This window comes from Ctenocephalides felis, unplaced genomic scaffold (genome assembly GCF_003426905.1).
Source record: "Ctenocephalides felis isolate EL2017-DRISC unplaced genomic scaffold, ASM342690v1 CF-g0.4_SCAFFOLD_03570, whole genome shotgun sequence".
In the NCBI taxonomy this organism is placed as follows: Eukaryota; Metazoa; Arthropoda; class Insecta; order Siphonaptera; family Pulicidae; genus Ctenocephalides; species Ctenocephalides felis.
Window position 1 is genome coordinate 4,420,847 of NW_020539724.1, and position 21,192 is coordinate 4,442,038.

Genomic DNA, 21,192 nt, shown 5'->3' on the forward strand with positions numbered 1-21,192 from the left:
CATTGATATTTTTCAATTAAATTTCAACTTTTTGTGCAATATTTTCATATTTTCAGTAACTTCAAACAGTTAATTTTTGGAAATATATGGAAATATATTAAAAACTGTCAAGTTATTCCTTTCTTCCTAATTGTTCATAAAATCCTGCAAAAACCCTAATAACCAATTACCCACATAACTATATATATATATATATATATATATATATATATATATATATATATATATATATATATTATAGAAATTTGTGACATCAGTGGAACGAATATTAAATGTTAAATATTAACAAAGCAACACTCAGATTTTTAACACAACTTTATTTAATAATTACAAACTTTTCGAGACCATGGTGTGCCTCATTTTCAGTGTAATTTCAAAAAACAGTTACTTATATACGATACATTCTTTAATGTTTTATTTGAACTATATTTAACTTTTGAATATAAAAAACACCAACTATTCCTTGCATTGACAAGTGACAATTGTTTCAGTCAATGCTTGACACCGTGCTAAGACACATATGACACAGAAATATTCGAAACAAATCTGAAGTATCTAACGGAGGCAGGTTGGGTAACATAAAAGAAAAGGAATGCGCTCGCATACAAAAATCGATAAATATGAAATATACATTAATTTATTGAAGAGAATAAGATAAATGAAAAAATTATAAATTATTAATGATGTTTATATAAGTGTCGTGTTAAATATTTGTGTCGGTTCTCAGATTTACGCTATTGTTAGTCATATAGGCCAGACTTGCCAGAACTTAGAAAAAAGACTCAGGCAACATGAATTATAATGCAAAAAAATAGATAACAAAAAATTTGAAAGTACACTTGTGGATCATCCTTATATCAACAACCATAAGTTTGATTTTAACAATCCCCAAATCTTATTCCAAGAAAAAGACTTATTTAATTACATTCTAATTTTTTTTATATCATTTTCCATCTATTTATGTATCCTATTCTATATTCTTCTTAATTTTTCTTTTCCTTATTTCCTTCAATTCTTGCTCTTTTTTGAAATTCCTAATTCTATTTAACTTTCAGCTTTATTCCACTTTTTTTTCTTCATTCTTCTTTTAAGTTATATAAGTTAATAATAATAATAAGTTTTAATATTTAAACGGAGCATGGCAGAATCAATGTTAATAGTTCGGACTAACAATAGTGTAAATCTGAGAACCGACACAAATATTTTACACGACACTTATATAAACGATGCCATACACCACTAGTTTGCACTAAAAAATTAAAACGTAAAATAGTCATTTAGATAACCAGGTATGAACGATAAAAGAAAAAAGCAATTGTTTTCTTTATCTACTGATTTTTTTTAAATTAATTTTTCAAAATGTTATGTTTGAACTACAATTTGCGTCTGTGAGTGCTGTTTTTTCTTCTTAATCTTCATAGAAACAGAAGTGATTTTAAAACTAGTACTTGGGTTTGGATTCAATTCTGTATTGGAGTCGCTCATTATAATTTTGCCTATAGGGAAAGAATTATTTGTTAAATTTTATAAATAAATTAAATTTGAAAAAAATAGTTATTTACCATTTATGTCATAGCATTCACGAGTTGTTAGAATAAATCTGTTATCATATGTTGTCTGAATGTCTACTTTGCAGCCTTTGCTACCTTCTACACATTTAAGACCTCCACATATTACAGTACCTGAAAAATTTCTAATTTTTTAATAAAATTGCTCAAAAAAATAGAATAACAATTAAAAATCAATGTATTGCATTATAACCCATTATAGAGTAATCTTATCTTAATCACAAAATGATCTTATAATTCATTTGATTAAATTTATAAATAATTAGTTAAGTAATTTTCGCATTCTTTAATTTATTGTAATTTAGTGAATACATTTTGCTTGTGCATTGATATGTTTCTACGTCTCTCAGTCAATATTCAATTTGAATATTGAATATTGAAATTGAACTACTATGGCTATGTCTACACATCTGCAACAAAACTTGCCATTTCATTACATTTTGATAGAGAATAATAATTTCTGTATGCAACATGAGAATATTCTATTTCTACTAAAACATTTTGATTCAAATAATTATTTTTTTTTATAATTATTACCATTGGCTGTTGTAGTAATTGCAGCCACTCCTTGATTATTTTGGTAATAAACTGCTTGAGACTGCATTATCGATTTTCCTTGACATATCGATAATTTATTTAATATAAGTAATAAAAGTAATATGATGAAACCAGGTCTTCTCATCCTGGTGAGTCAAATAATATCTGCAATAAAACTTTATTGATTATACCTTTATTTTTATTCTATTGGGACAAGCACTCATTTGACATAATTTTACACAAATTGCAACAAAAAACAAGTAACAGAATTTATTTTATTTTATTGCATTTTAAATTTTATCAATTATTCTGCGTTTGATAGAAAATCACAAAATATCACATGGAGGAAGGAGGGGTCTAGTAAGATATCACGTGTATTTATTTTTTACCTGAATTTAAAAAATTTCAAAATTTTACGATTTTTTCATGAATTCGTAAAATTTATTCCAAAAATTTTGCATAACTAAAAATACACGTGATGTTTGGAGGGGGAGGGGGGATAATTTTAAATATCACAAAATTTTAAATAATCCAAAATCCCTAAAAAATTGATCACGTGATTAATGGACACCCCCCAAATGGACCGTCCTCCGACTCATAATTTATACTATTTCTTAATAATTAATAATAATTCTGTTATGTATATTTTATAAAACATTTCGTGCAATTTTCATTTTGATATATCGTTTCCATGATACTCTCTATTTTTGGAAAAAAATATATATTTATGATGGAACAGTCTTCTGTACTAATGACTACTGCAAACTTATGTTTACTGTTAATGAATAAATATTAAATACATATTACATATAACTTTTTTCTAACAAATTTGTCAAATTTGTAATATTGATATTTTTTTAGGCTTAAATCAAAATGAGGCAAATAGGATTTTTTTATATCCCATGCATATATTAAAATTAAAATGATATAGCTAGACTAACATATATGAGCATGAAAAATCTAAAAAATTATTTTAATATATTTTTTCAAGCAATAAATATAAATTAAACTATATACGTTAATAGACACAATTAATGATACAATAATAATAAATTGATATAAATTAATTATCAACATTATTAGACAAGAATTATACTTTGATTAGCTACCAAAAAATTGTTTAAGTCCCAGTAGTCAATAAATAAATTTTTAAAAATATTGCTTGAAACTATTAAAAAATCTTTAACAATGGCGATTTCAATAACAATATATTAATATACATTGATGTCATTTATTATACCTTTTACAATATACACAAAGGTAATTACAAACTCTTAATAATGCAGTCTCTTGCAGTTGCATAATGAAAATTACATTAATGTTTCAGAAAATTACCTTGTTTTTTCGTACCAATTAAAACCTGTGGTAATTCTATATAATTCCCAAGAGTATGTGTTTCTCGGTTTATAATTTTCTTAATATTTCTATATAACTATATAATTTAATTAATATTATTTATAATAACTACTGCGTGCATGCAGTTTTACTATTTGTTTACCGATGATACTATTTGCTTGCTTCCATAAAAGATATATGGCGTGCATTTTAAGTAATTATGCAAAAATGCATTAACATTTTGATAAGATAAGGTCTCGGTCAAATCATATATGTAACTGAATATATATTGCTGGGAAATTTGTAGTCTTTGTTTAACAGAAATTGTGCGCAAAAAATAGTATAAATATACGTTTTTAAGTTTATGTGTATTTTTATGCATCATTGGGAAATACTATAACTTGCATCTATATATGCATATTTTAAAAGATTTTATATTTATGAACTGAAGCCTTCTTTTCACTCAAAACATTTTTAAAAAATTTATTTTATTTTTTAAATATTTCATTCATTGTGGGATGTGGGATACTCTTCTTCAGGTATTGTTAAAATACTGTTATCAAAAAATGCATTTTTTAATTATTCATTCATTCATTCAAATTAATTAATTTGTTTATTTCAAGTGGTCGTTTATATTACTATATCAAAATATTTATCTTTCCCATATATTAAAAAATAATCATCACTAAATTATCTTGATCTTCGCTCTTGATTTTCTATGAGATAATCTTTAATAGCGACTGACTTGCATTTTATTGCTATTTTTACAGATAAAGCGAATTATCTTAAATCTAAATAAAAATGTTTTGAAATATAATCATAAAAGCATTATGGTTTATACTATCTTCTGTTATAAATCTTTTGGACTTCTGCACTTTTTAAACGTGACGCAAAAAGATAAATGAAACTTAATGAAAAGATATCACGTAAAAAGAAAATCCTGGGGTCTACTGAATAACTTTTGTATAATTTTATACGTTGTAATGAAACTTTCAGAAAATGTATAAAATAGGTTAATGCTTCTTGTACTTTTATCTAGGTTATTAAATTATTTACTTAAGAAAATATTAAAAATGCATCACTCGAGATAACCTGGAAACTCATAATAATAAATAATACATATTTTTATATCCATATATTTATATTTAATACAATTATAAAAGAAATCTGAAAAGTCCCCATCGTTCTGGTGCGAGCTAAAATATGGCACTAAGTATATAATATAAAATCTTGCGTGTATTTTTAGATGTATAATTTGCTCGTATCTTTTTCAAATTAGAACGAACCAAATCAAATTATAACCTGCCAATCAATTTACCATCTGTATATCAATAATTTTATTCAAATGAACGGCATTGACTTCTAGATTGTGGTGAAGAAAAAACACGCTACGTCGTATTATGTCTATTTGCAAAAGTTAATTATGTTATGTAATAATCAGTAGAAGAATTGTGATATCTAAAAATAAATAAATCCAAGAGGTGCTTTTTGGTATCTGAAGTTTTTTTAATTATGCTTAACAGTCTTAACGTGGTCAAGAGATTAGACCTGAGGCAGTCGCCGGAGGGTCTGCGATTTACTGAGTTATATTTGATTTAAATTGATTTGAGTAAGTAATCTAAACTTAGTTAAATTTATAATGTGTAGATTGAAGATGATGTAATATTCTTACCTATTATTCTCTTTACCTCAACCACTTTGCTGGGTAATATTTTAAAATAATGACTCTATACAAAGACCACCAAAATTACTGAATGCCTTTCCAGGCATTGTGTAGTTTTATGGAAATTTTTAAAAAATTTAAGAATGCACATAATGTTTCTCTTTTATGAATAATCTTATTATTATTATTTCGCTGAAGAAACTAGTAACTTTAGAAATTAAAATTCATAATATTGCTTTAATCTTTCTTTAATGCAAATGCTTGTAAGTTGTTTGCAAGACTATAAAGTTAAACTCGCTCTGATTATGTTCTTAAGAAAATATTATGCATAAATTCGAATAAAAAATGTGTTTCAAATTTTTTTTAAATACATTCGAAAGGTACACACATTGTTTGACCTTAAAATTAAAAGACATTGTTTTCATTCGCGAGATAATTCATAATTCCTCTTGATCTTGATAATAGCAAAACAATATTCTTATCACAATTATCAGCGTAATTTTTTGTATAATTTGGAAAATGTCCTTAATTAGGGTCAATTAAATGATTTGTAATGAGCTTAAAAGATTAAAAGTTGCATTGTTATTTATTTGCGATTTAAGTAAAGATTTTATTGCGCGGTTTTATATGATTTAGATAAAAATAAGAAAACATTTTACTTAAAAAAATTGCAATATTTTGATAAATTTATTTATTTTATTTTAACCATAAATAATAATATGGTTATATAATAATCTTTTTAAGTATATTGTAATATATATTCATAACCAGTGTAAGACCTAGCAAGATTTATTGTTAATTTTATTTATTTAATCTTAAAATATTATATGTAACTGAGGAAGCAGAATCTTTTAATTTTGGAAATAGCGTTTCATATATTTTATAGCAATGAACATATATTATAATTTTTATCTATATTAATTAGCCTGGAAATATATTAGACAATTTTCATCTTAAGTTGATCAGAATTATTTTTATGGACCTTGAAATTTTTGCTAAAACTATTAACGTAATTATAGTTATACCAATTATTTATTATAAAAAATATATAATCATAAGTTCGAGATATTTCTTTAAACTAATATAATATATATTTTCGATCTTTCCCAAAGAGTCAAATATTATTTAACAATTGCGTCTAGTCAATAATTTAATTTCGGTAATGATATTGGAAAAATTGTATAATTTTGACTAAATTAGTACCTGGATGATGAATAGCCGATATTTCAATTTGAGCCAGCTTGTATATTTATTATGTCAATATCAAACGATAATCACAAAAAGCATTTGATAATAAATGTAAACACGATTAATCTATTGTCATAATAAACGCAGCACGATTGGAAGTTAGATTGATGATTTAAAGGTCTTTGTACACCAGAGATTCTTCTTGTTCTTGGATATTAGAATATGACTTGGAATGGATGGCAAAAAATGTTGTACTGAACAACATTGAAACTATTTTTTATAATTATTATTTTTTACTGTGGATGCAATCGTACATCCTAACCTAATATTTTTTCCAGCGGTCAACCACTCTATAATAAAGCAAATAATTTTCGTTCTCAAGTGAAATTTTGATATCATACTGCTTGATATCGAGGAGGTTTGATATTGAATCTGGAGCTTCTATGTTCTAGCCCATTATATCACCAAAGGCTTTATTAATCATTATACCACGAAGGGCTCTAATTAAAAATTGAATTTATCATCTCTGCCAGATGCAGTTTAGATAGAAAAAATGGTATTTATAATCAAGAAAACTGAAGATTTAAAACTTTCCGCAGACCAGAGTTTTTTTTTGTGAATATTCTCAATATCAAGGTTGTCCACTTAATTTATGTTTAGAGAATATGGTCATGTACAAAAATCAGTACTTGACATTTTTTATAGTTTGAACAAATATTGTATGCAAATTTATGTACTTATTATAGATTCTAGCAGTACATAATATTAGGTTGAGATATAGATATATATATATATATATATATATATACATATATATATATATATATATATATATATAGTCTGAAGTGAAAAGAACTTTTCGGGGGCATTGCTGTAACATATATGCACATCACTATTAGATAGCCAACCATTGGGTTGCCTTGTCGAAACAATACTAGGTAAAAAAGTACAGTAAGAAAAATACCTTATTAAAACAAAATTATTTTAGATTACCAAATGCTAAAAATCTGATCATTATCTGACAAAAAATCACAAAATATCACGTGGGCGAAAGAGGGGTGTAGTAAGATATCGCAAGTATTTATTTTTTAACTAATTTTTTTTTTAAAGTTCAAACATTTTCAAAAAAAAATCAAAAATTTTACAGTTTTTTCACCTAACTAAAAATACACTTGATGTTGGCGGGGCAGGGGGGGTGATTTTGAATATCACCAAGGGGGGGTCTAAAAATCGTTAAAAACTCGCTCACGTGATTAATGGACGTCCCCTTATTGGAATGTATAAAAATAAATAAACCTACCATATTTAATTGGAATTGTTCACCTGTGTGATATAAATACAATAATAGCATTCGTAATCATTTGATGGACAGGTAAAAAATCTAATATTACATTAATGAATACGGCCCTGAATGATCGCACGTTCGCTAAAATTGTGTTAACGCCATACACTTGCTTTGCTGTCCAGTATACACTTGGCTATTACATTTATCAGTGTCATTCATAACACTAAACATTCATTGCTTTGAGGCGGAAGGTTCGAAATATTCAATTTTTTATTGAAAAAAAAATTCAACTTTTTGCAAATTATCATCAGATACAGAACTCTTCCGCCGTCTGCAATGAATATTAGTGTATCAACGCCGTAAAAATCTCGAATTTATTCTAATTTCGAATCAAATGTTGAATTGGTAATTATTGGAAAGTGAATACGCGCTGTGATATACGTTTTAGTAGTTTTTTGTTTGGGAAGTTGTGGAAGAATTTATATAGTTTGCGAAAAGTGATCTCGACGAATTTATAATGAAAATGTGAGTAAATCATAAATTTTAATTCATAATTAATTAATAAAAGCTTAGAATTAGTTGTCAGCGCATTCTACTTCAACTTGTTTAATGGTTTTAAATAACAATTATTTGTTTTTTTTTATTTCACCATATAATTTATAACTGTCTTCAGTCGACATCTATATAGTAAATTTAAAGAAAATATAGTTAAATCACAATAAATGACAATTGTAGAAAACCCCTGTTTTACTTCCACTTCAAATATACAATATAATTGTATGATGATCAATTATTATTTTTAACACTTTCCACTCGCGAATTCAAAGATTTATATGAATTTTACCGCCGGAGCAGCGGCATCCGTGTGGGAAGGGTTAATATTTTAAATCTTATACTTTTAAAATCCTCTATTTGCTAGTTTGTTTTCACATAAATTCTAATGATAATGATATTATTCATAAGAAACCCCTTTATAAACATAAGATATCTGACTTTTTAAATAGCATTAATTTTTGAAGAAGAAATTTTTCAATTGATCCATTTAATTAAATAAAAATAATCTGTAATTAATTAGGTTCAAATAATCAATTCTTTGTAATCGTAAACTAAAAGAGCATATTTCTGTAGATTTGTTATTATTTCTTGAGTTGTGAAATATTTTTTATTTTATTACTTTTTTAATCCTGCAATTGTTTGACACAGACGTAGTTTATTATTTCTGATTAGGCAATTTGATTGAAATATTAGAATTTTAATAACCAAATCAAATGTTTGTGTTAATCCTGTGTTTATCGAATTATATAAAGAGATATTATTTATTCTAAGAACTATTAAAAAGTACTAATAGAATTTTAATTTAAAGTTCATCCATAAACGTTCTAATTATCTAATTGTTTGATAACACGTGCAATAAATTAACAATCACCGGTTAAAAATATCTACATACAACTTTACTGTTCATTATAAATATCAAATTGACTATTAGCAATAAATTATCGTTATTAACCAGCACTTTATTGCACTTTAAAAATATATTGGCAATTAAGAAGAAAGAAAATTTACAAGTGCATTGCTTAAACAATCTTATTAAGCCATTCTAATTTTATTGAAGTTATAATATTTTATTAAAAGTTTAGGGCTTCTTTCATTAGTTATAATTTATAAGACAATAGATCTGTGGTCTTGAAATACAAAATATGTGAAGACATTTAATAGAAGCTTGTACCGACATTGCTAGGTAAAATTAATTAAAAACTAGGAGAATTTATTATAAGAAAACAAAAACGCCGAAACTCAATAAATTATAACAAATCAACGGAAACATGCTTAATAATTATTTATATAATCTAAAAACCAGTAATTCTATAATATTTAATTATTTTTGGAAAACGATATATTCAGTAATTGATTTAATATCTTGGTGTATGGTTTGATATACTATATTCAAAGTAGTTTTGACTTTATATTTTTATCCAGAAATAACCCCTAAAGGCTATTTTCACTTGAAATCATACATTTAATATTATTCTACTTGATATCAAGCTGACCGAGGTTGGGGATTTACTATTCCACGTCCTTCACCATTACACGATGGCTGGCTCAAATCTGAATTTATAATCTTTCAAAATTCTGCCACATAGTATTTTTTTATTTGATTAGTTTCTAGAAGAGTTTGTTTATGTTAAAGATCTAATTATCGTGTGTAAAATTCACACATCGCTCCTAATTAATACAAATTGATGTCAAAACAAAAATAGTAATAAATTAACACTACTAAGAAAATAATTATATATAACAATACAAAATATTATTTGGAAATAACAACTTATAAACGAGTACGCATTTTGGATTTCATAGAATAATATAATAATAATTTCTTGAAAATCATCAGAAGAAATGCAAATATTTGATGAGAAGAGATTCAAAATATAAAAAAGTTGTGAAAGCATATAATTGCACTAATTCGTTATAACCTGAAATATAATTATTAAAATATTATTATTATTAAAATATGTAATAAAATAAAAGATATTAAAAATCCTAATTAAAATGTATAAAAATTTATTGGAAAATCATTGAATAAAGATCACTATATATATATATATATATATATATAAGTATTTGGTATGAAAAGGGGCGTCCATTATTCACGTGATTGATTTTTTAAGGATTTTTGGACCCCCCTCGCTTTGGTGATACGTAGTGATATTCAAAATTACCCCCCGTCTCTTGTATAAATAATTGTAAATTTTTTCATTATTTCTTTGAAATGTTGGATTTTTTTTTTAAATTCTGGTAAAAAATAATTATACACGTATCATTTTACAATACCCCTCCCTCCCCCACGTGGTATTTTGTGATTTTTGTCAAACTCCCCCCTTCCCCTAAAAACCTCACGTGCCCCCAAATGGAAAATGTTACAAGTGGCAATGCCAATACAAAAATTTCTTTTGAGTCGCGGTATGCATTTTTTTTTTTTTGAAAAATAGTACTCTTCAGGTGTTCGTACACATTTTATGTATAACTGAAATACCGTGAATTTCTATTATATGAGAAGTACTATTGTGTCAGCACGATGGCACAAATGCAATAAATATTTACGCAGTTGTATCACATATATGTTCTGATGTAGTTATTTACAATTTCCAAATGACAATGAAATTTTGCATTAGAGTTGATTTCACACTTATAAAATTATAAGAATGGAATCATTTAACACAATTCGTATTCATTTACTTCGAATCTGAATAATTAGCATTTGCAAATATAGGCGACAGTATTGTAATTTATGTTAATATGGGATTTGAATATAAGTTTCGTTTTTTGGAATGCCGTGTTGCTATGGAAGTGATCATAGAAAATTCTTCAAAATATTTAATAATAAATAAATCGGAGAAACAATGTAAAGGCTGCAAATAAATTCCAAATTTTATTGAATTTTTAAGATTTTAAGGATTTATAAAAATATAAAATTAATTCATTAATATAAATTTGCTATTTAAATATATTTTGTATAAAAATGAACATTATCGTGATAATAATAATGATCTTATTCTAAATTGTCTTGTACTACTTAACGAGTTAATACCTTAACTCAACTTATCAATACATTATTGGTACAATAATATAATAATAAATATAATATAATTCTTTATGTTAAATATAATAATAGTTAAATAATCTTAAATTTAAAAGTATTCTAATTATTACAATGATGATACCTTAATCAACTAAATATAGCTCTTTGATCTTTGTTACTATAAACAGAATTTTCATAACCATTTTCGACATGGCGCGTTTGCACTGCTTCTCTTTTTCCGCCTAATTAAGGGAAAAAATTTACGAAAGGTTATAATAATATATAGTAAAATCTCGTATATTTTTAATGAAAATTATACATTATCATTATTACCTCTGCCTAATAATTGTTTCTCTAAAATCAATATTGGCGATTCGAACGTCAATGACCAAACCAAGGCAACTGCCAATCCTAAAGTTATATCACTTGCAAAATTTATAAACTGAAATTTTAAAAAATACTGTTAAATTTATTGTGTCACCAAATCAAGTGATAAAATCTAAATTAATTATTTTACCAAGTCTGCATCCGAAAAGTTTAGATTAGTTCTTGTGGCCATCCATATGATCATTTGAACATCCATATGCACAAGATATAGGGAATATGATAGTCTGCTTATAGGTTGCCAAAATCCTAGTGATAGGAACCAGTTGATAGGACCTAGATATGGAAAAATATAATAAATATTCATAAAAAGTAAAATTGTCTAATGTATTTTATGTAGTTAACAGATGATTGGCATACTTGTTGATTGATTTGCAGGTGGTTTTATCTATTGATTGAAGATTAATGTAGAATATTGAAGGAATGGTAATAAAATTAAGCACTTTAGAAAATTGTAACTGAAATTTAGCTGTTGAGCAGAAACTTCTCCTTTCTTCGTATTCTTAGATGGTAACCCAATGGTTAATACATATGTATTTTATGATATTTTATTATTAGAATTTATCTAATAGGTCTGATATTATTTTCATATCATTCATAAAAAAAGCTATTACATTTCATATATTCGCCTATTGCTTATGTGTCTAATGATACTAAAAATGATTGATGTATGATAAATTCAGATAAGAAAGATTGGATTCACAAATTCAGAATGGTTGTCAATATTTTGAAAAAATTCTTCATATAAATTTAACATTTAAAAAAAACTGTCGTTATCTTTTAATTGCAGATTTATGCATTCGTAAATAGGGCAAGTAATTTCCATAGTAGATAAAAATCATATGTAAAGTGCGTTTCCTATATACTAATTATTAACTAAACGTGATTCACATCGAGTGCAGTTTTTTCTTCGAAAAGAGTTTTTAATTTGGTGCTATCTCGTATTGATCACATATTGACCAGATATGATCTCATATTATTCACATATTTATAACAATTTTTTTATTATAAATATGCATATGTATCCTTTATTACCTCCATATCCATTTTTGCATGCAAAGACTATCCAAGCAATACAGATTCCCCAAGCCAATCTGTGCAAGGAAAGAAATGCCACATTTTGGCTCAAAGTAGAACTTCCATCTAATTTATAGAAGGGATGTGCACCTAATACTACAGCAAGCAATGTTGCTAATACAGCTGCCCAGGTGAATCCAACCACATACTGAAAAAGAAATGTAATTGAAATTTAAATATTCTAGCAATATCAGGAAAATGAGATGTTCACTAATTCCAAATTAATGGAAGACTATTGAAATTCATGCAAAATATAGTGCAAGAGTCTTGATTTGGTAACTGCAGCATTTTTAGATTAGGACGATTAAAATTCATGCAAATATATAGTGCAAGAGTCTTGATTTGGTAACTGCAGTCTTTGCAGATATTCTTTTTGATAGGATCTTTTCAGGATCATATCAAATTGATCATCATAATTGATCTCAAGTGAAAATTGGTATCATACTCATGCTTGAAAGCTGAGGTTGAGATCGAACCCGGGACTTGGGATTGCTAGCCCACGATTTTAACTATAACACCACGATGGGATCCATCAACAAAATACAAGTAAAAAAATCTACAATTATTACTTACCTTATTCATATCAAGTCTAACTTCCTTAGTTCTATGCAAAAAGTATCCGAGTAAAACTCCAACCAACCAAGGCCCATACCTCGTATGTGTCGGCATGTATATATATTTCATATTCAGCATGAAAGGGTCTCTCCTAAAATAGACAATCCATTTTTGAATTACCAAATATTTTCTATGATGTTTTTTATAATTAGTATTACTTACGGATCCATTATACCTCCAGGATATTCATCTATGTACGAAATTATTGCTATGATTATGACTGATGTGAATATCAACGTAACTATTGCCATTAGGGTTTTTTTGGGCCATTTCCATAAAGGTAGAAGTATGAATGGTGACATCCAGAAAAGTTGGGTGTCCACAGCTAAGTACCAGGATTGGCCAACACACTATAAAAAATTAATAAATTTAGGAAGTTATAAATATCCCAAGTCTAGTTTCAATGAGAATCAATATATAGTTGCAACCTAACCCTTTCCACTCTGGCGTTTCAAAATTTGTATGTATTTTGTCGCCGGAGCGGCGGCATCGGAGTGGAAAGGGTTAATATATTAATGTAATTATTAGTAATATGAACCTGAAATTTTAAGAATAATGAAGTGAAATAAAATTGCAGTTAAAATTTACGTTGTTCGGGTTTTGGACGTTTCAAATAATTCTGATCAATTTGGTAAAAATGTACTGATCACCGTTGATGTCCACTGTTAAGTAAAATATATTTATACACAAAGTAGAAATTTTATTATATATCCCGGTTTAAATATGACATTCCAAATTATGGTGATAATATTATCATGAGGAAGTTTTTTTTGTAAAATTTGCAAATCACATAGTGTTTATCAGTGATCGTTCTCATTATTAACGCACATTTTTTCATAGTTGCGCTAATCTTTTGTCCGATATGATAATTTTTGTTTAACGAGATAATGATAATTTAATAAAAATTAAGAATCATTATCTTAATAGTTGTTTATCAATTAAATTCATTATTTGATTTAAATGAAAACAAGATTTACTATTTCTGAAAATCATCATATGCCGCAATAGATATTCTAATTGGAATATCTTAAGTATTCTAATTGGATTTTTTAAATAAATTCAGTTCAAATGTTGCAGATACTAATAATTTATACATAATGCTAGTCGATAAAAACAATAAATTTGATAAAAAATTATTAACTTACGATGCCATCAGGATTATAATAATTCTGTATATACAATAATGTTTGCCACCAAGCTTTTTCACAAGTACTTTTCAATACTTTTACATTAGTTTCCCACAATGGACCATCTCGCATTCTTATTAACAAAGTTGCCTCAAAAAGAACAACGGCCGCCAGGGCCGGAGTGAGACGTAGAAATCGATGCAAATAAAACATGGCAGGTTTAAAATCAGTAGATGTTCTCATTTGCTTCAAAAATATAAATGTGAGAAGCATTCCACTCATAACGAAAAATGTATCCACAGATACTGTAGCACCTGTAAGATATGTGCTGCCTACATTTTGTACCCACTGAAATAAAAAAATAATTGAAGAATTTAAATTAATTGGTAAGGGAGTAGGTAAGTATACCTTGGTAAACACATAAGTGGTATTCATGGTGGGTCCCATTATAGCAACACTAAATCGGTGCCCCAAAACAACCCAGAAGATACTCAAAGCTCGGATTCCATGGACACAACTTATTTCATCTGCTGATTTATTTGGAGGATGTATAGTTAATAAACGATTTGCATTTGTGTATATAGAAAAAGCAGTCAGTAAGGGTTTTTTTCTTGAAGAATCTGAAATAGGATATTTAATATAATTGCTGATAGAAGAATTTGTTTTAAAATCGAGTGTGATGAATATATAGTCTTTACTCATCAATAAGTCGTACAACGTGCTGGACAATAGGAGGATTCCAAATAACGAGAACAACAATCTGAAATATAGAAAAATATATTGAAATTTGTACCATTTGTATATATATATGATATGATATGGTGTACATGGAAATTTGGCAGGTCACGTGTAAATAGTATATGTTTTACAGCCAATAATATCTCGCTTAACGCGGATGTTGATCGATTTACCTCATCTAAACCTGATTCTACCATGATGCCAACCATAAATAAAGCAGCGTTAATCGGGATCTTACTTTATAGCTACATAAATTTAAAATTTTTGGTTCTGTTTTTCTAATTTTCAAATTTTTAGCACAATTAAAAAAAATAGATTGCCTTTCTAAACAAATCGCAATAAATTAAATTAGTTTTGAATCCATAAATTTAATTTGAGTTTGATTTGATATCAGCTATGATGTGAAAAAGTTTGTACAAATCCATTAGTCATCCCACGAATGTATGTTATTATTAGACGATAAAAAATTGCTATTGTATATCATAGTAACCTTGATATATCAAGGCTTCATGTTGTCGAAAACGTATAAACCAGAAAATAAGTTCATTTAATATTGAACCACATTTGTATAATTTAGAAATTATAAATTTTCATTTTAACTAGTAATAACATATTACATTTTAAAGCTAAGAACAAAGGTTGACCGTTGGGTTGCCCTCTTGATAAACATATTAGGTATTGGGTATCATGGAACGTTCTAAGCGTTCTACCTCTCGAACCAAGATTAAATTTTTAATTACATTTAGATCTATATTCCAAGTGAAAACGTATATCACTACCGCTTGATGCAAGTTATGTTACAAAAATATTCGAACGATAATTTAAATCTTTTATGATTACTATTACTATTACTTACATTGCAAAAATATCAGCACCACTATACTTAATATTATTTTTAATATTACAATTTAAATTTGAAATTGTTACAGGCAAATTGATATTCATTAACAGTGAATTTAAAGAATTCGTGATATTCTCCAATTCGCAAACATGTGGAATGCATAAAGCCATTTTTAACTCCAAAGACGGCATCATACCATCCCTGAAATAATAGATAGAATATTAGAATATAATATTAATAGACAGAATAGATAGAAGCCAAAATCAAGGCAGAATTTTCTAATATTTTTTTTATGTACCTGGTTTGGGTAACCAATTGCCTGGTCATTTTTTTAAGCATTTGCTCCTTTTGCAACTGTGGATCTGTAGGAAAAGCACTTGCATTAACTCCAACTGATATCATACAATATTTTCCTTGTAATAATCCATCTTCAGTCATATGATTAGCATCGACACATTCATCATATTCTCCTAGATTATACAGATTTCCATAAAGAATTCCTGATTGCAATTTGCTTGAAGCGTCTATCACTAAAATGGAAAAAATACCATTAATAATTAAAACAGTGATATAATTAAACCTGGGAATGGGTCTTCTCATAAAACTGTAAAAAATATAATAGTCATAAACAAATACTTCTTGCAATCTTTGAAAAATAGTAACAGTCAATGGTTGATCTTGAGAGGCAAATATGAATTTGTATTAATATTAATATTAATAATGTTTAATGTGAAATAATTATATACTTACTGTCTGTTGCATTAAGTAAATGAGGCATAATTTTTGCACAGCTTTCCGACACATTTCCATTTTTCAATTCATTAAACAACCTTTCCCTTAAAACTTCTACAACATTGTTCAAGTCCATTCTTGAAGCACTGCCATGACTTTCATTGATTAAAATTAAATAAATAGTAATAAATACAAATAGTATCTTCATTTCGTAATGAGATTCGTAAACAGTTATGTAAAATTTTATCTTGTTTTGGAAAAATTAAATTTTTATGACCTTTCTAGGCCGCAAGACCAGCAATACTAATTTTCTGGTTGCACCGATCGTTGTATTTGTAACATCAATCAGAGTCTAAATTTCCGATTTTGGTCATTGAGATAAACTTATTGAGTCACTTCACGAGAACATTACTATTATTTAAACACCTGCAAATCGTATCACAGATTTAATTTGTGTTAATATTTTATCAGTTCATGAAAATCATTGCCCGTCACGTAAAATCATACAGAGGACAATAATTAAGCGCAAAAAATTAATGCAGGCGTATATCATTATTTTTATAGTGTTGGTTTTTACAGATTTTTATAAAATAAATATCAAATCTGATATACTTTAAATGGTGATTTGTCTTGCCTCGTGAAATTTATTACATTTTATCCAAATTGGTACAATTATTAATGTATAGTAGATCTTATGTAAAAAAATCCATGAAAATCAATTGGAAAATTATATCCATATAATTTTCCAATAGATTTTCATGGATTTTTTTTACATAAGATCTTATTATCTTAAAATTATATTGATATAACCTTTTTTTAATTCGACGATTGGAAATATATATTTCTTATATATGTATATTTATATATATCTATATATATATATATATATATATATATATATATGTGTGTGTGTGTGTGTTGTGTAGTTTGGTCACTTGATTTGAAGTATTTAAGTACATTATAAGTTTTTCCATTATTTACTAACTAATTGAGACTTCTTATCATTATTTGCTTGCATCTTGAACAAAATCCAAACAACGCTTTTTTTCAAAAGAAATAAAATCGGAAATCGCCGGACTTTTTATCAATTAAAAATCATTGGAATTGACTCACGTAGTCAGGTACCATAATAATATTTCTGTTTAATTATTGGATGATTATATCTGATTTGAGCAAATCTAATCAGGAACATGATTTCATTATTTCATCATAAATAATAAATTCAGTTCGTGATCTTAATAGTTTCATAATAATAAATAAATCATGAAACTGATATGAGTTCAATTTTGTGTGACTAATTGAAATTCATATTATTATCATGCTACTCTCTGAAACAACAAAATTAATAAAGAGAGAAGTCAAAAAGTAGGACTTCACCATATAGTAATTAACTTCTGTATTACCATGTTGTTTTTAGAATGATGTCTTAATCTATTTATTATTTTTATTGCAGAACTAAACCGAACAAAAGAAAATTAATTCTTTGTCTTATTGCTGCAGTAGTTGTAATTTGTGTAGCTCTTGCACTTGGTTTAGGATTATCAGACAGTGATGATTCCAGTACATATAGCGAACAAAGTCGGCTTGGTGTGTTTCAAAAAGCAGCAGTTGCAGCAAATGGAGCAGAATGCGCTGCAATTGGACGGTAAAATAATAAAACTAAATAATAATAGTTAATTTTGCTTTTTTGCACAAGCGTCGTCTATAGGTGGTTTATTATATCTTATTTTTAGTCATATTTTGGAGAAAGGTGGATCTGCTGCAGACTCTGCCATAGCAACTTTGCTCTGTGAAGGAATAACATGTCCTCAGAGCATGGGCATCGGTGGCGGATTTTTGCTCACAATTTATACTAAAAAGACAGGGTTAGTAGAAACCCTGAATGCTAGAGAAATAGCCCCTGGAGCTGCTTTCAAAGATATGTTTGAGAACAAGACCAGTCAGGCCAAGACAGGTAGATTTTATTATACCTAAAATATTGGAAACGTTTCAAATGTACTATTTATATAACGCGATGTGATTTTTTATTTTAGGTGGTTTATCAGTAGCTGTACCAGGAGAGTTAAGAGGCTATTGGGCTCTTCACCAACGCTATGGAATCCTACCTTGGAAAGAATTGTTTCAACCAGCCATAGATTTATGCAGGAGAGGTCATTTGGTTACACCTTATCTTGCTGGCGTACTTAAAAAAAGAGAAGATAAAATTAAAGCTGAACCTTCTCTTAGGTATTCCATTAATAATAACTGTTAAAAATTCATATCAGTTGAAAATATAAGAAGCACTTTAAAATCATAATCAAAATTTTAACAATCTGTATTTTTTTCAGGGAAATTTTTATCGATCCCAATACTGGTGAGGTATACAAACAAGGTGATAGAATAAAAAGGCCAAGATTAGGCGCAACTCTACGAACTATATCAAAAGAAGGTTCTGGTGCTTTGTATAACGGTTCGTTAACTCAAAACTTTTTAAATGATATTGCTGAAGCAGGAGGCATTTTAACAGAAAAAGATATGGCAAACTATAAGTAAGTGAGACAAAAAATAAGTATAATAAAAGTAATGGGTTTCCTAAATTACTTATATTTCTAGAGTCCGTTGGGAACCTCCAATTATGGCTACACTTCCAGGTGGTATGGTTCTGCATACAATTTCTCTGCCAGGATCAGGAGTTTTACTGGCGTATATACTTCGAGTGCTGAAAGGTCTTTTACCTGGTAGTCAAATTGAAAATACACATAATGAAACAATAGTTTGGCAGCGTATTATAGAAACTTACAAACACGCATATGGAGCAAGAAGTAATTTAGGAGATATGTATTTTGTCCCTGGAATGAAAGAGGTAATTAAAAACACTTATTGTTGAACAGAGAAGTTATTGGCAATTTATTGGTGTTTTTTTTATTTTTAGTACATTGAGAAATTATCGTCTACTGAGCAAGCTAATGAGACTAGATATAAAATATCAGATACGGAAACTCATAATAATTGGACGTATTATGGAGGAAACTTCTCCCAACCCGAAGATCATGGTACTGCTCATGTCTCAGTCCTTGCACCTAATGGAGATGCTGTAGCTGTCACTAGTACTATAAATTATATGTAAGAAAGACGAGACAAAATTTAAAGAATAACAAAAAATAGATATAAAATTTGATTGATATTTTTTCGTTTCATATCAAATGATTCGTAAGGTTTGTAATGTATTATACATTTTTTATATAAAAATTCTTTCTTAAATAGATTAGGCGCCATGTTCCGCTCTCCGAGTACCGGTATTATTTTGAACGATGAAATGGACGACTTTAGTATTCCAAATGCAGATAACATATACGGAGTACCACCTTCCCCTGCCAATTATATAGAACCAGGAAAACGACCATTATCATCGATGTGTCCAACGATAATCACAGATTCTTTAGGGGATGTTCGACTAGTAATAGGAGCAGCTGGCGGAACTAAAATTACAACTTCCGTTGCCTTTGTAAGTTTTCGGCCATCTTTCAAAATATCCTTAATTCGCATTATTTTCATGATCCAATAAATGACGGTGAAATTGACCTTAACTAACATTTTAATTTTAATTTTAACTACTCGTGCCAAAATGTATGTCACATTATTTTTTCTTATGTAGGCGACAATTAGACACTTGTGGTTCAATGACACATTGGTGAACGCAGTTGATGCAAAAAGAATGCATCATCAACTATTTCCAATGACAATAGAACATGAAATTGGTTTTGATAAGGTTTGTAATTCATAGTTATTGGATTTTGTTTAATATGTTAAAAGCATTTAATTATTATTTATTATAGGAAATTTTGCAAGGGTTACAAAAAATTGGTCACAACACAACAGAAATACCACCAGACGATGGTTTTGCAGCCCTGACAGCGATTTCCAAATATAAGGACGAAATCCATGCAGCTTTCGATAAAAGGCGAAGTGGCAGCGTGGCAGGTTTTTAAATTTGGTAAAAATAGTTTCAAAATTGAGAGATCTTATTTATTACATACAATCGTTCACAAAATTTAAAAAATTGCAAATTACCTAAAAATTAGATCATGTCTATTTCCAAAATTTGAAATGAGTAATATATTATACATATTCATCACATAACATCACAACCAATTTACATATTTTTCTTAAATTTGTATTAAATCATGTATTTATATTTCGGTAAAACCGTGTACATGCAATTTGAAAATAATGGGTTAATAGCTTTAAGAAATAAATCAATTATTATTATTATAGTTAAATTTCCCAATAAATTTAAATGATATCTTTTGAATGTACAAATTACCTAGGTGGAATAAACTAATTTCTTTGTTGCTAAATAAGATCTCGAATTATGTACAATTGTTAATTTGTTAGCGAAATTTTTGTACATATACGTATATAATAGTGATAATAAAATTGTTATTTTTTATAAACGAATCTAGTTTCTATAAATATAGTGCATTGCTAATAAATGCAGAGTTCTATAAATGCAAAAAAATAAATTTATATTTTTATCTATCCC

At 27.5% G+C, this 21,192-nt stretch overlaps 2 protein-coding genes across 2 annotated transcripts; one reads left to right on the forward strand and one right to left on the reverse strand.

Moving 5' to 3' along the window:
• Window positions 1-1,300: 1,300 nt before the first annotated feature.
• On the reverse strand, window positions 1,301-2,226 carry LOC113383746. The gene is made up of 3 exons (XM_026622002.1): window positions 2,106-2,226; window positions 1,563-1,682; window positions 1,301-1,496 (listed from the first exon to the last, which is right to left on the reverse strand). Exons 1-3 carry the CDS (start codon window positions 2,170-2,172, stop codon window positions 1,363-1,365), a joined length of 321 nt encoding a protein of 106 aa, XP_026477787.1. The 5' UTR covers window positions 2,173-2,226; the 3' UTR covers window positions 1,301-1,362.
• Window positions 2,227-7,890: 5,664 nt separating this feature from the next.
• LOC113383729 (glutathione hydrolase 1 proenzyme-like) lies at window positions 7,891-20,752 on the forward strand. The gene is made up of 10 exons (XM_026621978.1): window positions 7,891-8,101; window positions 18,124-18,315; window positions 18,404-18,624; window positions 18,704-18,896; window positions 18,998-19,198; window positions 19,263-19,512; window positions 19,582-19,772; window positions 19,914-20,154; window positions 20,305-20,418; window positions 20,486-20,752. The coding sequence occupies exons 1-10, from the start codon at window positions 8,094-8,096 to the stop codon at window positions 20,636-20,638; spliced, it is 1,764 nt and encodes a 587-aa protein (XP_026477763.1). The 5' UTR covers window positions 7,891-8,093; the 3' UTR covers window positions 20,639-20,752.
• The last annotated feature ends 440 nt before the right edge of the window (window positions 20,753-21,192 follow it).

Excerpts from the sequence above, each read along its gene's own strand:
- LOC113383729 (XM_026621978.1), top strand. Across the intron at positions 18,897-18,997 it reads AAAGCTGAACCTTCTCTTAG|GGAAATTTTTATCGATCCCA; the intron begins GTATTCCATTAA and ends TATTTTTTTCAG. Across the intron at positions 19,773-19,913 it reads ACTAGTACTATAAATTATAT|ATTAGGCGCCATGTTCCGCT; the intron begins GTAAGAAAGACG and ends TTTCTTAAATAG.
- LOC113383746 (XM_026622002.1), bottom strand. The coding sequence starts at position 2,172 with ATGCAGTCTCAAGCAGTTTATTACCAAAATAATCAAGGAGTGGCTGCA. Across the intron at positions 1,683-2,105 it reads AATTACTACAACAGCCAATG|GTACTGTAATATGTGGAGGT; the intron begins GTAATAATTATA and ends GAAATTTTTCAG. Across the intron at positions 1,497-1,562 it reads TGAATGCTATGACATAAATG|GCAAAATTATAATGAGCGAC; the intron begins GTAAATAACTAT and ends CTTTCCCTATAG.